A 17,755-nucleotide genomic window follows, 5' to 3' on the forward strand; every position below is an offset into this window, starting at 1 on the left:
CTCCTTTCCTTTCTTTAATTAATTTATTGTGCAATTACCATGTGTTGAATTATTTGTCATGCTGCGGCATGAATTTCTCTTAGATATTATTAATAGAATTTATTCAATTAATATTGAGACTTGTCTGTGATATTCTATGTAATAATTTAATTATCTTGACTGAAATGATGTAATATAAAATCCATTTAAACTATATCCATCTAATTGAATCCATTCTTACTGTACATGTTGTTTTTTACATATATCTTTATACATGCTATAAATTAATTTTAATCAAATGTGATAATTTTATTTATATCAAATCCATTCGTATCTTATAATCTGTCTAATTTTTATGCAATGATTAATTTAATGTAATTGATTGGCAGCACAGTCGATGAGCTTTTTTTGAGCTTGATGCTAAAGATCTATAAACAATCTAAAAAAAATTATTTTATTGTTTTAGATTGATTTATGCATAAAAAAATGAATTTAAAACAAAATCATATATGATATGGCTCTTTGGTAAATGTTTTACATTCACCTACATTAGTTTCATTTTTTGAGAAGCAGCTGAATAATTTAAAGATTTTTTTTTTATAAATCACATTTATTTATAAATTTACAAATTCAAGGTGTAATTTAATTAAATTGATTATTATTGCATATGACTGTTTATTATCAGTCTTGTTAGCTAATATACCAATTCTATTGAATTATATGCAATAAACCCCTACAATTACAACATGTGTGCAGCAAAATCATGTTCCTTTATGAAAATCAAGTTACCTTGTTATGGAAAAAAAAGATGGGTTAGGTGTTATTCAACGCAAGGAAGTATATAATGTAAATAAATAAATTTTTTTGTTCTAATTAAAAATGGAAAGGAAACGTGTTACTTGAAAGGACTTTTATTGCTGCTTAATAAGAAGGTACTTGATACTTTTTTTTAAAGCTGGAGATATTGATTGACAAATTAAGAAGTATAGAATTTTTCAATGTCTCTTATAAAGTATCTCTCCTCTCCTATTTCTATTGCCAAATCGTCAAAATGAATATTTTTTTAACGATTTATTTAGCTTCTTTTAAGTTTAAGGCACTTTCTTCCCTTCAATATTTGTACTTTTATTATTGGTTGATGTTGCAAGATTTTCCAATTTGTTATTCATCATCTCAATTAATTCTTTTAATTCTCCTTTCACCATATCTAAAAATACTTTGCTACAAATTGCATTTGCAATTTATTTATTTCTTTGGCATTTTCAACATAACTTATGCACTACAATGCATCACTACAGATAAATAAATGAAATTTTAGCATTGGGCAAATTAAATGGAAATAATAAAGTTAATCCCTATATACAAAATCATTTTCTTCAAATTCTCACTTAGTTAAGAGTTTACTGTATGTGTGCCTTAAATATTGCAAGGTTTGTATTTCCATTATTTGCATATTATTTATTACATATCTTTTATCAGTCTGAAAGCTTTTAAGCAAATAATAATTAGCTATTATTTTTGCAACTTAACATAAGAAATCAAGATGTGAAAATAATTAAGAGGAATCTAAACTGAAATATTTTTTCATCTAATTATATCATTATACTTAGTGGTGTGAATCATCGTGAAATCAGAATAAAATTGATATGTTTATGTTTCATTTAAATTCCTGCCAAATTTTCAAAAAGTTTTTTTTTTCAATCTCAGCTGATCTTGATTATGAAATTATTGTTATCTCACCAACAAAAATGCAAGAAAAGTATCCTTTGATAATTATGCCACATGGTGAGTCATATTTTTATCACTATTTAACTCTAAAAAAATATTAGCTTTACAAACGCTTAATGTTTTATATTCAATTATAATTATGTTTTTTAAAGACTTGTTTTTTTTTCAATATTAGGTGGACCACATAGCTGCTTTCCAGCTGAATTTCTGTCTAGACGTATTGGTTTTGTAAAATTGGGATATATCTTGTGTATAGGTAAATTCAGTTATTAAAGTAGATTTTATGCATGATGCCTTGTCAACTGAATATTTTTTATATAAAATCAGTGTCATATTTATAGTGTGTATGCTAATTAATATTGCAGAGAAATAAAAATGTGAAATCATTCACATTCTGAAGATACCCTTCAACTATTTGTCACATATGCACTATAATTCTGTGAGTCATGATGAGGATGAAAACTATGCTGGCATTCTTTCTATATTAGCTCATCACCCAACATATAAATTTTCAAGTCACTGTGGCACAATATTTGTTGCCAAAATAAAAAAAGACATTTTTTCAAATTGAGTTTTGGGCATATGATTCTTCTTTCCAAAGCTTCAGCACTCTTATCATTTTTTCATATGGCCTGCCTGTATAGTGCATAAAAATGCTGAAATTATTTATACTTTCTGAATTATTTTATTGATTTTATGATAAAAAACTACCAATTGACATTGATTTTAAAATGTTATTGATCACACTCAAATATTGGTTTTAAATATTTAAAGCTAATCATTTCTTTAAGTATTAAAATTCTTATATTTCAAAGCATTACATTCATAACTGTCAATTACATTTGGACATTATACCAAGTATTTCATTCTGAAATAAAATACTGCTACTTTTACATAAAAAAGACATTAATTTTATATTGTTGAATAATGTATAATCTCTATCTATATATATTATAGTGAATTACCGTGGATCTATTGGATTTGGTGAAGCTAATGTAAAATCACTTCCTGGAAATATTGGAACTCAAGATGTTGCTGATGTTCAGGTTAGAATTTTTCATTGTGAATAATCCAGTTCATAATGTTGAATGTTTAAAATATAACCTTGTTTAAGGGAAAATAAGTTGCATGATATTCTATGATTGTCAACTCATTTATGTTATTTTTATCTTAAAATTCTTTTAGCTTCATTTGCATGTATAGAAATTATAATTTCACATTAAATTAGTTATTTATCTTAATGAAAATTTGTGATGAGTGAGATATTGCAGAATTGCATTTAAGGAGACAACTAATGAAAATGTTCCTTTTACTGTCTTATTTATCATACCAGTTGCAACTCAACATTCAATAATTGTTTAAATTTGTTTGTATTGTAGTTTGATATAAATAAGCTTTTTCAAGATTTTATGTAAATATCCAAAGTTAAAATGTTCTCTCAAATGAAATTCATAGTAATTATCAAACCTTTTAACAATGTTGCATCTGAGATAAGACTATGAATCCTTTAAAATGGGAGAGAACATAACTTGAGCAATTACTTGCAAGCGAATTCATTTGAAAGTGGGGGAAAAAATACACTTGCAAATTTTATATAAATTATTGCAATTAAAATGTCCTCTCATATTAAATCCATAATTATTGAACCTTTTAAAAATTGTGTTTAAAATTTTCATTAAATAATTCTGATAAAAATAATAGTTATTTCTGAAATATTACAAAAATTTCGATAATAAAATAAATATCTACAATATAAGAAATAAATACCATTTAACTTTATGTAATACTGTATGAAATGTCCATTTCTTATACTGCTTATTTTAAAAGCATAAATGTTTTTATTTGATAATTAATATCTATAAAAATGCATCTTTATTTAATATATTTATCTTAACTTTTAGCAAGCTGCTTTACATGTTAGAAATAATTGTGGCTTCAATATTAGTGGTTTTTTCGCTTTTGGTGGGTCTCACGGTGGTTTTCTTAGTGCCCATATGTGTGGACAATACCCAGTGAGTCATTATTTTATAATCTTATTTTTCACTTTTTCATTTTACTTTATTGTGCACTTCAAAAAATGTAACAAAAAGTGTTAAATGTTTATTAAGGAATTAACCTTGTTTTTTACTTGTTTTGGCAACCAAATGATATTTATATTTGGTTTTATTTGATTTTTTAATCAAAAGTTGCTAGTATAAAGTGATGTCTTAAAGAATATGCTTAAAATCATATATTTTGCAAGAATAATTTTTATCATTTATTTTCTTTAGATATCTTACAGATTTTCTTTTCAAATTTTTGTGTTGACTTTACCTTTACTGTAATGTTAACTCATTATTTTCTTGTTTTAATATATTTACTATTTTTCCCTCTTTAATTTTTCTTGTATAGTTCAAGACTTTCTTTCAAGACTTAAAATTTTTCTTTCCTAAATCAGTCTTAAGTATATTAAATAGAATTTCTAAAGTATTATCTTACATAGCTTAATTTTTTTTATTTTTGGATAGTGGGATAAAATGTTTCCAAAAATATTAATAAAAAAACAGTTATAAGATATTATTTTATTAAAATGTATATATGTTACTTCATTTAATGTTTCATGATCTTTACTGGTAGCATTTCTTAAAACTTTTATTGAATTAGGCATGTATTTAGCATTTTTCTGTAGCATTTTATTCCCAATTTGATTTGTTTCATTATGAAAAGCTTTACTTAAATTTGATTAAAACGTTCTTCAAAGTTCCTTAAATTAATTTTTGTCTCTGTCTCAAGGTAGTTTTCAGTACTATTCAAGGTTCTTAATTACATTGCCTTGCATTAATTACATTTCTATTTTAATAGAAAAAATATTTCTCTAAAGCTAATTATGACTTTTACATGAAAATGAAAAAGAATTTAAAAAAATTTCCTACTGATTTTTTATCCAAATAAATATATGTCAGATGAACTATGATGAAGTACTAAGTCATACACATCCTGCTGGTGTGATCTGAAATTAAAAAACCTCCAATTATCAAAAAAACTAAAATTAATTCACTGCTGAATAATCCTGCACATATGCGCAAAAGAAATAACAACGAAATGTAAAAAGATTTTTCTAATTTTTGCGTAGTTTCTTCTGTATCCAATGTTAAATATTTTTTTAAGCATTCTTGCATATAGCTTTAAATATATTAATTTGTTTAAAATATTTATAATTTATTATCAGATTTTAGGTTGTTATTGGAGCATAAAACATGTTTTTCTTTTAGGATTTTTATAAAGCTGCTGTTCTCTTAAATCCTGTCATTGATGTTAGTAGTAGGTACTTTTTATGATACTGTATATAAAAATAAATAATTTTTATAGATATAGAATTTTAAATTTATTTTATCTCCTTGCATATTGTCGTGGCTGGTTCGTGAGTGCTTTCAAAAAATAGGCAAATAGAAAACTTAACAAATTTATTGCAGATCCGTTCGAGTTACTCTGCTCAGTAACTCCTTCTCCTCCAAGAGTAAACACTCGAATGACATCACTCTTTTAATTACACTCGCGCTAGTGGTCTAGCGCCATCTATGAGCGTTTATTTCCTAACGCTTCAAAATCCAATCACTACACATATTTTAGAGGATATAGTTATTATTCTTTTAGACAATTACCAAAGGCCAATTCTGTTCAAATGTATTCCAATTCTTAATAACCCCCTTCTCCTTTTCTTGTCAACTGCGTTAATTCATTTGATACTGAAAAGCTACATTGAAACATTTGGCTTAAAACTTAGCAGCTGTTAAATTAAAATGTCGGTTTTGAGGGTTATTTAACAGAATATAATGCAGGCGTTATTTGTTTCTCTTTTTGTTCTATTAGATAGTTTGATTAATTTTTGTTTTTAAAGTTATGCTCTTTCATTAAAAAAAATGGAATCTCTTAACAGATTATTAAATTTTATATAAATGAAAATATTATATTCTTTTAAAGTAGCATTTTAGTCAAACTTTTGTTTAATTATTGATTGTAATAGGTAATCTAATCAATTTGCTAAACTTCACAGCATTATTTTTAAACATAAAGAATAACTGTTTGCTTATCCAATTGGCTATTATATGTTATCATAATTTATATTTAATTTATTCATTTATAAGCTGTAATAATTTATAGTAACAAATATATTAACATACTATACATTAGAAATTTTTTCATATGAGCATAATAATCTGCAATAAATATTTTGTAACAAATAAATTGCTTTCATTTTAAAAATATATCACTGAATCTAGCTAATTAATTCAATCTCCCTTAGCTCTATTATATGTAGTCAAATACATTTTACTTTTACAAGGAAAATTCTTAATGTACTTTTGATGAATTCTGATATTGCAAATTTCTGTAGCCAATCTCATGAATATTCACTATCTTCTTATATGATTTGATTCGTCTTTATATATGTATGGAAAGTTAACTACTGGAATGCAAAATACAGCAATACAATTTAAATAAGCTGAAATAATCATTATTTTCAGGTTTTCTAAAGTATCATTATACATATAAATCTGAACTTATAATGCCTACCTTCTGTGTATAAAACACTGTGATAACATCCATTGTTTTAAATAGTTAAACTTCATAAAATTATAATTTTTTATTATGTTTTATTTTTTATTGTAGATATGATGGGTATAGCTGATATTCCTGATTGGTAAGTCAAATTGAATGAATTAATAATGTAAATGATGAAAATATTTTTTTTAAAATGATTTGTGATCATTTTACAAATTTGCTAAGCCTTTAATTCAAATTTCTTAACCAATTGTGAAATTGTGTGACTGTATTTTTAAGATGAAGTCCAATATTTATGACAATCGACTTCATTTCTATGCTTGAAAAACAAATTCCGAACTTTTCATGCCTTTAAAGTTTGATTGTGAAATTTAAACTTATTTTATAGAAATGTGTTGTTGTTATCATTTTAACATTCTTTTCTTCTGCTGCTGCTGAGATTTCAAATTTTAATATTGTTGGGTATTCGTATTTGAATTGTTTTGATTTACAAGATCAGCATATACGTCCAATTCAAAAAATGTTCTTGATGAAGGAAATAATTATAATTTACATTTTTATTGCTACAAAGGTGCAATTCTAAATTTTTATACAGTTCCCATTCCTACTTGTCATATTTAGTAAAATATTCTTAACTTGACATTTTCAAGAACATTAATTTCACTGTTCTCCAATTAAAACCGACTTTGTCATACCTAAAATATTTTGCTTAATATGACTTTTAGAATCAGAGAAACTGTATAAAATTTATAATTTTTTTAACTATACATTTATTGATTGAAAAAAATATATAATTCTTTATACCTTTAAAGTATTTTTTTTTTCTCTCATTAGAAGTGCATGAATATCTGAAAGTTTAGAAACTGAGGCTAGAGTAGATGCCCTGTCTAATTATATTATATTCAAGTTTTAGTTTATGTTGTACTAAAGCTGGAAATGTTTTATTTATATACAGGAATTGGGTTGAAGGAGGTTTTGGTGATAATTTCGATTTGTCTACCATTGTGAAGCCTGATCACCTTAAAGCAATGTGGGAAAAATCCCCAATTAGTCACATTGACAAGGTGAGTATTGGGCATATTGCAATTTTTAAAAAAATTGATAAGTCTTTTTGTACTAGAATTTGAAATTTCCATTTAAAAAGCAATTAAAACTATCAAATGCCTGTAAAATATTATTTTTTTTAATTTTTATCAGCAATTATTAAATATCTGATGATTGATCATAAAATATAAATTGCTCCTTGCTAATTTATTTATACATTCACCAGTTTTATCCTGCATATTTATCTTTACAAATTTTTAAATACAAACTTTGATTTTTAAATTTAGGTTCGTGCCCCAACATTACTTTTGCTGGGAAAGAAAGATCTTCGTGTTCCAATGTCTCAAGGTCTTAAATATTATCAACTCCTGAAAGCAAGAAAAGTTCCTGTTAGGTAAATATGATACTCTAATTTATGTATCTCAGTTTTACCTGTTCCAAATTAAAAAGACTTAACTTTTGATTATTCTTTAAGTATATTTAAATCTTAATATGGCTTACAGTTTACAAGGTTTATTGCTTGAAAAATAATAATTTTATATCTAATTGTATGTTTTTTTAGTTTAAGAAAAAATATCTGATAATAAATAATAATAAATACATAATATAATCATAAAATATCAAAAATGGTGGTGGCTAAAAATAAGAAGAAAAAAGAGTAGAACATAAGTGAAAGTATGTAATTTTTAGAATTTGCTTGAAATTTTGATATCATATTCCTTGCTATTTTTCCTATAATATCATTATCTTGGTTTTCATTCCTATTTCATACTTACTGTCATCAGCATAAAGCGATAGCACAATATGATATTTTCATTTTGCTGAGAATTTAATGCTATACATTTGCTATCAATCAATCAATATTCAGGATTTATTTTTCATTAGAGTTGGAAAAAAAGGATAAGTTTTTGATGTATTAATATGCTTATTAAACTGATTTTCAAAATTAAAAGATGGTTTACATAAATTGCATTGTGATTCATTAAAAAAAGTCTTGTGTTTTTGTGATTGTTTGTGATTATTTTTTTTAAATATTGGAATAATTAGTGAACTTTCATTTAGTTTATTAATTATAATTTTCATTGCAGAATTAATCATATGTCACCTCTTATATACTTTGTTCCTACGTATACATCTTTTGTATTATTCAATAAGAAAATGCACTCTGCTCATTATATTTCCATGAGAGCTGTAACAATTTCTTAAGATTTTTTCAATTCTCCCCCCTCCCCCTTTTTCACATTGGGTGTACTAGATACCCATTCTAATTTTGGCTGAATAACTGAATACTTGATTAAACTGCTGAAAAATCTAGATTATTATATTGCCCCTATCAGTCATTTTTAGCAAAATATTTATTAAACTCTATAATTTTTAATTTTAAAAATAAATTATTTTTCAACTAAAATTGACTAAGTTATGAAACTTTCATTATATTTACAGTCTGATTATATATTTACTATCTCAAACTATAAAAAAAAAAATTAAATATTTTATACAATTTATCCTTTAAAAAAAAGCTTATCCGTATCTCTGACATTTTAGAAATTAACTATTGGGCCACAATTAGAGTGGGAAACCTATATGTTCTTGAATTTATTTATTTATTGACAATGTAACAAATATTTTTAATTTGTTTTATACAATTTTTATGCATTAAAAAATTGTGAAAAGTATGCTCTTTTATGAGTAAATATATACTACTTCAGTTCATTTAGTTAATATATTTGTTACATTATAAATGATTTTTATTACTGTTTGATATCTCTATTTTATTTGATAGAGTGTACCAGTATGATGATAATCATCAGTTGCTGAAAACTAAACATGATGGTGATCATTTCATTCAAGCTGCTCTGTGGTTTTACAAATATTCTTCTCCCTAAATTCAGATTAAAAAAAAAATTGAAAATCATATATTTTTGTTATAAATGTTTTTGATTACTGAACAATTAATTTTCATTTTAATGATTTTTCTGTCTGACATTATAAATTGAATGTCAATTTTAGAATTGTGTTTTCTAATTTAAAATAAATTCAGTGCTTAATAAATTTAAAATGTTACAAATTTCAAATATCTAGAATTATATTTGTGTATGTTATGTTCATTATATTTCATATAATAATATTTTAAATAGATATTTGATATAATTATGTTATTATATGAAAATAGGTTTTTAAACATTTAATGGTTAGATCTTAATCATTTTATTTTATTGCAAGTAATGTTTACAGAAAAATACAAAATATAACACAATTTTCATGCATCTATCTATTTTTAATTTTTAAATATGATTATTTTTTTAAAGTTTTTGTGCCTTTTTTATTCTGAAATAATGGATTGTTGTTAATCTGTTTGTTGACAATCAAATAAATAATAATTTTTTTATGAATTCTTTTTTAATTTGTTTCTTTGTTATTGTAGATCAGCCATTTTTGCATATATAGCATGTGGTAGTGGGGGGGGGACAGTTGGAACTATTATATTAGATATTAAAAGTGAAAATATTTGTTCAGTGTAGTTATATATTGAAAAATTATTATAATTCGGGCACCAAATGGAAATGAATTATAATTACAATGCATTAAATGAAAAATACTTATTTTTGCCTTAGAGTTTATGATTTCAAATTTAATTTTTTTTTCAGCTTTTGCCTTTCAGTAATCAACTATCAAATCTTCCTTTTGCAGTGTATTCTAGAATCAAATCTTTTATGTTTTATTTATAACAATGCTTTAAGGGCTTGTTTTTTTTTTTTACTTGTATTGTACATAATTAAAAGCTTGGATTTATGTTTTTATTGAGAATGTTTTACTATATATATAATTTTTTTATTTTGTCAGGTATTAGATTTCATTATACTAATCTAACCATTCACCTAAGCAAAACAGGATAGTCTTTAATTGATTTTAAATCACCACTTGAGATTTACTTAAGTCTACTTTGTGTTTTACTTGAAAAAAATACTTTCATATCAGTTTCATTTTTTTTTTTTTTTATTCAGAAATTTTGCAAACTGTTTTTTTTTTTTCAAATTTCAAAACTGGATAAAACAGTTAAGGACTTTTTATCAGTGGTACATTTTTGTTTTATAATCAGTATGAAAAGTATTGTTGAGTTTCATTTGGTTTAGTTAGATATTTAGTTAGACAGTTTGAGGCTACAAAAAGACTATTTTGGGATGAACCTCATAATTTTAAAACATAGTTACACAATTAGAGCAACTATCTCCCTCAGCTCTTTAAAATTTTACACCTCACTTACAGTGGGCATTTGATATTTAACGTACAGTCGACTTGACAACAGATTTCCTGTAAGATAGAATATAGAATTTACAGTTCTGTGAATGAGAGGAGGAGAGAGGACTGAACTCTCTCTAAACTGAATTTTACATTATTCAAATACTTATGAGGCCGTTATAGAATCAAAACGATTTAGAATTTATTAAAATTGTTTTCTTTTATTTAAAAGTGGCTTTCAGGTAGTATTCTCTATGTGTTTTATTGTTTTATCATTTTCTAAACTGATGACTTCATATAAAACCATCTTTTTAAGTGTTCTAACTGCCTTTTCCATAGTTAGGCAGCAGTTATTTGTTGATTTATGTAATTAAAGACAATGGGTGTATGTCCTTTCCCCCTCTTTTGTAAATTTATACCCCCACTAACATTTTTTTTATGACAGAGAAGCATATGGAGAAAGACATCCATAATTCTTTTCAAGTTTCAAGATAATTTTAACATTTCATGAGTGTTATATATTGATGATATTCATGTAAATAATAAAAAAGCTATGGTTTTAAAACACAAAGTAGCTGAAACCAAAAAGGTAAAACAAACGATAATAGAGATGTTAGCTAAAAGTTTGTAAAAATAATTTTATATGAATCAATTTCTTCAGGAATTTTCTTTCTGTAATTCATTCTAAATGTCTGTATTCACAAATTCTGTTTAATTTTATTTAACAGTAAACCATTTAAGAACAAAATATTTATACCAACTATCCTTGAATAAATTTTAAAAAAATACAAGGAAATATCCATTTATTGACTTTTTTTGTGTAACAAAATTTTTTATTGATACAAGGCAGAATGACATATACTTGATATTCACTCTCCATATTACAAAAGATGATTTCTGTGTAATGAAGTTTTCCCAATTCCTAGCAATAATCGCAATGCCACTGCTTCAAGAAAGCCATTCAAATCAGTATTGTAAAAAATGATAGTATATAGAAGATGTGGGTGCTATTGAAGAATCAAAAAATTATATGATCTTTTCCCATATTATTGAAGGTGTTAAGATTGTTGGATATCTTAAAGATCATGACATATTACAAAATGTTATAAAATGCCATGAAGACATTACAATCAGTGATGAATTAAGAATGAAGAGATTTTTTAAAAAATCTTAGCAGGAAAAAATATTAATAGCATTTGATACATACAAAGTAATAATTTCAAGAAAATATGCCATAAGTTATATTTCAATCCTTTACCAAAGAAGGAAAATTTTTATGAAGAATATGTTCTTTATAACAAACTTGCATAAAACATCATTGTAAATCTTTTTGCAGCTTAGGATAGGTTAAAATCAATAAAATGGGTAACCTTCAGCCTTTCCCCCCCCTGGTGTTTATAATTTATTTTATAAATTTATATATTAAAAATATTTAATGAAGTTTTTAAGAGGAATGATGTGACTTCATTTAATAAAGTGTTAACTGTAAATTACTCATTTCTTATAAGAGAGTAATGGTTTTTAACATTTGAATTATACTATCATAACAACAGCATAAAATAATGAAAGAAATGTTGAAAGATTTTTGCTCAGCATTTATAACCTATAATTCTTCCAAATTACTAAAGTTCATTGTATAATAATAATAATAATAAAATGTTTTATCATAGTATGGAACTTTATATTTAAAATGTTGTTTGATTTTGAAAGTACTGAATTCAAATTCATTGAAAGTTAGTGAAGAAAATTTGCTCTCAAACATATGTATGGAAGTGAAAATAAGTTAGAATTAATTCATGTTTGAGATTAATATATGTTATGTTTATGGTATATATTTATGATTTATATACATCAAAAAAATGAATTTTTTTATTAAAGGTTGTGAATTCATGAATGTTTTGAATGTATATGGTCTGGGAAAAAAATTAAATTCTGTATGTTTCAAGAAAGTTGTTGATTAAAAAAATACTAAAAAAATGTATGTAAAATTTTTTAATTACATTCAAATTTTATAACTTTTATTAATTGATATAATGCACTGAAATAATTTAAAACACATCCACTTTTTAGGTATATCAAACATATGTAATTTCTATCTTAATGAGAGTTATTTATAAAGCACTATAAATGTGCTCGAATTCTGATCTGATTAGTTTTGTGTATTAATCGTGAAATAAATAATAAAATTATCTGTATTCTAAGTCATTGCTCCAATCATGGTCTGTGAATATGTGTGAAATACATATCCTGTCTGCTGAATGCCATTGAAACTTGTATTAGATGAAGGTGCATATTCAGGTGTAAAGAAATTTGAACCATTTAGATTTTCATTTTCAGCATATGGCTGTACTCTTGAACACTGCTGAATTGGATTATAGTCCATATATTCTCGACTGCAAAATGCTTTATTGGTGTCTTCCATTGACAAAGAACATTTTTTCTTCCTTCCTCTTGATACTATTTTGCGATTCCTGGTTTGGATACCGTCTTTCTTCATGGCGATTGGTCTTCTCATCTGAAAACAAAAGTTATATGTGTCTTAACTTTTTGATGCAGATATTGAACTACTTTTGATTATTTATTCCAACTAATAATAAAATTACGTGCATATGTATGTATGTGCGTGTTGACGCTTTATAGGCAAACCGTTTGATAACTAGAGTTATCAAACTTGACACAAATATACTTTGGAGGGTGGGAATGTGCACCTTGAAATCATTTTTTTAGCTTTTAATTAATTAACAATTAATTAAAATTGTATCATTTTCCCAAAAATATTGCAGCACCAAAATATTTTCATATCAATTTAAAATTCATAAAATTGTTTTCAATAATCCTAAATTATCTGTCATGTAATCTTTTTTTTCTATTTTTAATCGATTTCTTAAAATATATACATTAATTGCATTTTACAGCAGCATATTTCATCATCAAAATGAAACTCAAATTGATTCCATTGTGGCGTTTTTATTATTGCCAATTATCAAAATATGAAGATACGGCTTATTTTTCCATTTAGTGTAGTATAAAGTATGTCTTTTATAAATTTTTGAAACCATAATATACTTGCAACTAAACTTTTATAAATTTAGAACTCAACAATGGTGAAAGGTTTATAAGTGCACTCATTTTTTAACACTGCTGCTCTTTCCTATGATATAATGTACAAGGATGTACAGAAAATTAGGGATATACATTGCACAATAAACAGAATAGTTTGAAGCTTTTAAAATATTATATATCTATCTAAAACTTTCTTACATTTCATTTACAAATTCAGAATTTGATTTATAACATGCTCTTTGCACACAGAAGAATGAAGGGAGAAAATTTCAATTAAATATTAATTTCGACTGAAAGAGTTTAAAAAGGAAAAACACATGAGATATGATCAAACATAAAACAGAGACTCATCTTTTATCATGCTTTATTGCTACTAGTTTTATGTGTTGACCTTGGCACTTGCGGCAGCTGGAGTTTATTTCGCAATGAACCACGGGATATTTGTCGCGAAAGGAAAAATTCGCTGCTAATAGTTTATCTGCGAAATTTTGTTTCCATCATTTACTGAGTTATGGGGAAAAGGTCAAAATTTAAATCTTGAATTAAAGGATGTTTTGGGAAGTAAAAAAACAAATTAAATTGGGAGATGTAACTAAAGTAGAAATGCCCTATTCTCCAATTCTATGTACTTTCAACAATATTGTTTCTAATTATATTATTTGGCAATTTAATACTTAAGATAAATAAATCTTATCTCGAGGATTACAAATTTAATTTTCCTGCCTGAATAATTAAATTTTTTTGTTATTAAGTTGTGTTTTGGTAATTAACTTATCCTACTAAACTGAAGGTATACTGATTAAAATAGGGGCGCTTAAATCATCTTAATTTCTATCAAGGAATCAATGCTATTTGTAAATTCAGTTCATATTTTAACTATGGCAGTAAACCACGTGATTACGTATTTGATATGAAACAGTGAAACCGGTTTGAATTTCGGGTTACAATATAATTTATTGTTAGAAATTAGGCAAAAAAAATTTTAATTACCAAAATTCAAGGAAAATCTGCATGACTATTAAATTGGCATCATTAAAATTTTATAATAGTGTTAAATTAATTTTTAATGCAATGATATTTTCGAAAATTATAACTGAAAAGTGCCCAAATCCAATTTAATTTTTAATTAATGAAAGTTCTATGTAAAACGTTTTAAAAAAATATTTTCGAAATACACATTTTCACCTTCCAAAGTAAATATGTGCCAAATTTGGTAACTATACATTTAACTATCTGCCCCTTCAGAGCGCCGATAAATACATGCATACATTCATCTTTATTAGTATTAATACTAAATCAATGCCAATCATCAATTGGCATTGATGATGTGCCAGTGACTTCATCTATGCCAATTTTAAGTGGGGGCAAAGGAATAAAAAAAATTAATGAAGAGTAGGCGAGAAAAAATCGGGAAACCATTTCCAAAGCTTAAATTATGGTCCAATCATCCTGTAAGCTAATCAAGTGGACTTTAAGTCAAGCAAAACCACAAGTTTTTAAAAGGATCTTACATTGTGCAACTTAAAATACAATCCACAAGCGTTGCAAACTGGCTCACCATGGTGATTTCTTCTCCATAATGTCGTCGTCGTGGTTCTGCAGTTAGCACAGCTCGTCCCAACTCTTTTGGAAGAAGACTATAAAAAAATATAACAGAAATAAGTTTGTAATTTGTGCAATTTAATAGAATTCAGAAAACGTTATTTTTAATTATATTCTGAACTCAGAAGTACGTGATTCTTTTAGGCATAATTTGGCACAACTATAACACAAAGTAAGTACTTATGTTAGTTGAGAATTTAAAAAAATATTGTGTCTGAAGATTCAGGCAAATTACCAAAAAAAAAAAAAGCGATGAATAATTTTAATGACATAATAAGTTATATTATAATGTATGGATATATCAATACAATAACTGTTCAACAATTTTCTTAAAGAAATTTTTTTTAATTATTTTTTCGTAAATATATAAGAGATAAATACATTAAAAACATAATTATCAACTTAACAGCCATAATATATTGAATTTTTTAAAAATAATTTCTTGATTATCTAAATTTTAAGTTGTGGTGGCTTAAAAAAAATAAGTCGTAAAGAATTTTTAAAAATTTGTTTCAGAAATATTTAAAATATGCATACAAAATGCTTTGATATTTTATAACAAGCTATTGTGTTCATTGAAGATTAAAAAACAAAATCCATTGTTTGCTCCATTCTCCTAGAATTCTTTGGATGAATAGACCGTCTGGGCTTAAAATATCCAAAGACAATTAATCGCATAGCGATACAAAACGTTAATGCATTGATGTCACTTTTTAAAGTCAAATGTAATGAGGAGCAGTCAATTCACGGTCACGTACCAAACAAACCGCTTCTGTTCAATTTCCAACCGTTCTGCGCATGCCGTGATGTCTGCCGATAACGTTGATGAAACCATTGTCTAGTAAATAGTACGCTAGCCGATCAATTATTAACAACTTCTGGTTTTTTTAAAAAGAGATATTATTTTGAATTATTTTCTCCAAATTTTCATAGTTATATAATTTTATTTCTTATATTAAAATTTTAATTAGTATTTTCAATGGAATTATTGTTTTTGCATAATTAATTAACATCGCTTTTTAATTCGTTTGGTGCCGCTTTATTCTTTCCTTTCCATATCCTTCTTTCCACCTTTTTTTTCAAAGAATACATTTTGACAAATGACTATGGCAGTGTTTTTGAAAATTACATATGTTCTTTTTTACATATTATTGAATGTTGAATCTTATGAATATAGTTCTTTTTTAAAAATAATTATTACTCTTAGATAAGTTAATATTTTAAAGCTTACTAATAAAATTATTATATTTTTTTTCTTAAGTAATTATTTTTATTAATATTGAGACTTTGTTGTTTTAAGTTTGCTTAGAGGAAAGAATATGAAACTCAAATTAGTATATATTGAATAAATTATGTTTACAATTTCAAATTATGAAATATAAAAGGTATAGATACCTTTGTTTAAATCTATGCAACTTAAGAATCAGTTATTTCATTTTAATTTGTAGAAATCATTAAAGGAAAACAAACAGAATCATGCTTTCATAATTTTTTATTTACACATTACAAAAAAAAAAATATATCGATAAAATATATATGATAATTATTTGAAAAGATATGATCAAATGGATGTTTTAATCACTAATTCAAAAAACTATTTACTATTTATCAACACTTATTTTTCTAGACATTTAGAAATAATATAAACACAATATGACAAGAATGTCAATGCAAATGATGAAATCAATTTTATTCAACAGAAACATCCTAGATACTAAACAACAGTTGTTCTATCACCAATAACATAATGTTGAACAATATACTTTTAAAACAGAACATTACCTCAGACATTCCACATGCAGTAGCCATCACAAAAATTTCACGAAAAGAACGAGCTGAAAGAAAGAGGGGGCTGAAGATAAAAAATGCACACGTGCAACGTGGTCGAAAGAAATGGCGGTTACATTCAGTTGACCAGTTGCAGTTGGCCAATAGGGTTAATGCAATTACTTGTCGGGTCGGATGGGGGTTGCCATATAAAAAGATTTATCACCAATGTAAAAAAAAATCGCGCCAAGGGTGACTGGAAAGTAAATCTTTAATTTTTTTTTAATGCTAAAGTTTAATGCGAATTTTTTAAATGCTAAAGTTACAATGATAAAAATTACATTGCATGAATATCATAAAATAAAACAAAAACATACCATACAGAAAATTTAATAAACAAGAATAAGGTCTTGATATATATATATATAGAGAGAGAGAGAAATTAAATAGGATATAAAGAGGAGTTGAAAGAAACACTTTTATGCTTTTACAAAATTTTATAATTCAAAATTGATATGTTAAAGAAATAGAAAGAAAAAAAAAAAGAATGAAACATGCATGTAGCAATGAAGTTGGAATAAAAATTATATAATAAATGCTGATATGGAAATTGATCTTCAATGAAAAGACCTGTATGTATTTATTAAAACAGAAATCACTGAGGTGCACAATGGTAAAGGATTCACTTATTAAATAAATCTTTAAGAAATTTATTCACTTCCACCTAAGTTGAGCATTATAGCAGTTGTTGTTTTGCAACAGGAGTTTGTTCACTTACATTAATTAAATTTAG

At 25.4% G+C, this 17,755-nt stretch overlaps 2 protein-coding genes across 6 annotated transcripts in view; one reads left to right on the top strand and one right to left on the bottom strand.

The window, feature by feature from the left end:
- Positions 1 to 10,087, top strand: part of LOC129989258 (acylamino-acid-releasing enzyme-like) — a 38,756-nt gene extending 28,669 nt beyond the window's left edge. For 3 of the 4 annotated variants that reach the window (XM_056097651.1, XM_056097649.1, XM_056097650.1), the window contains exons 16-24: positions 1,687 to 1,764; positions 1,883 to 1,963; positions 2,665 to 2,753; positions 3,609 to 3,719; positions 4,959 to 5,007; positions 6,355 to 6,385; positions 7,202 to 7,310; positions 7,578 to 7,684; positions 9,074 to 10,087. In XM_056097651.1, coding sequence (XP_055953626.1) covers positions 1,687 to 1,764; positions 1,883 to 1,963; positions 2,665 to 2,753; positions 3,609 to 3,719; positions 4,959 to 5,007; positions 6,355 to 6,385; positions 7,202 to 7,310; positions 7,578 to 7,684; positions 9,074 to 9,176 — 758 coding nt within the window. In that variant the 3' untranslated portion in view covers positions 9,177 to 10,087. Of the gene's footprint in view, positions 1 to 1,686; positions 1,765 to 1,882; positions 1,964 to 2,664; positions 2,754 to 3,608; positions 3,720 to 4,958; positions 5,008 to 6,354; positions 6,386 to 7,201; positions 7,311 to 7,577; positions 7,685 to 9,073 lie in introns of those variants that run through there. The other variant, XM_056097652.1, reaches the window with a different exon arrangement.
- Positions 10,088 to 12,469: 2,382 nt separating this feature from the next.
- The window catches only part of LOC129988532 (transcription factor GATA-3-like), a 37,606-nt gene continuing 32,320 nt past the window's right edge, over positions 12,470 to 17,755 (bottom strand). The window contains exons 6-7 of one of the 2 annotated variants that reach the window (XM_056096779.1): positions 15,105 to 15,230; positions 12,470 to 13,045 (exon numbers count right to left, since the gene is read on the bottom strand). In XM_056096779.1, coding sequence (XP_055952754.1) covers positions 12,728 to 13,045; positions 15,105 to 15,230 — 444 coding nt within the window. In that variant the 3' untranslated portion in view covers positions 12,470 to 12,727. The remainder of the gene's footprint in view (positions 13,046 to 15,104; positions 15,231 to 17,755) is intronic. The other variant, XM_056096780.1, reaches the window with a different exon arrangement.

Source organism: Argiope bruennichi, chromosome 10 (genome assembly GCF_947563725.1).
Source record: "Argiope bruennichi chromosome 10, qqArgBrue1.1, whole genome shotgun sequence".
Classification (NCBI taxonomy): Eukaryota; Metazoa; Arthropoda; class Arachnida; order Araneae; family Araneidae; genus Argiope; species Argiope bruennichi.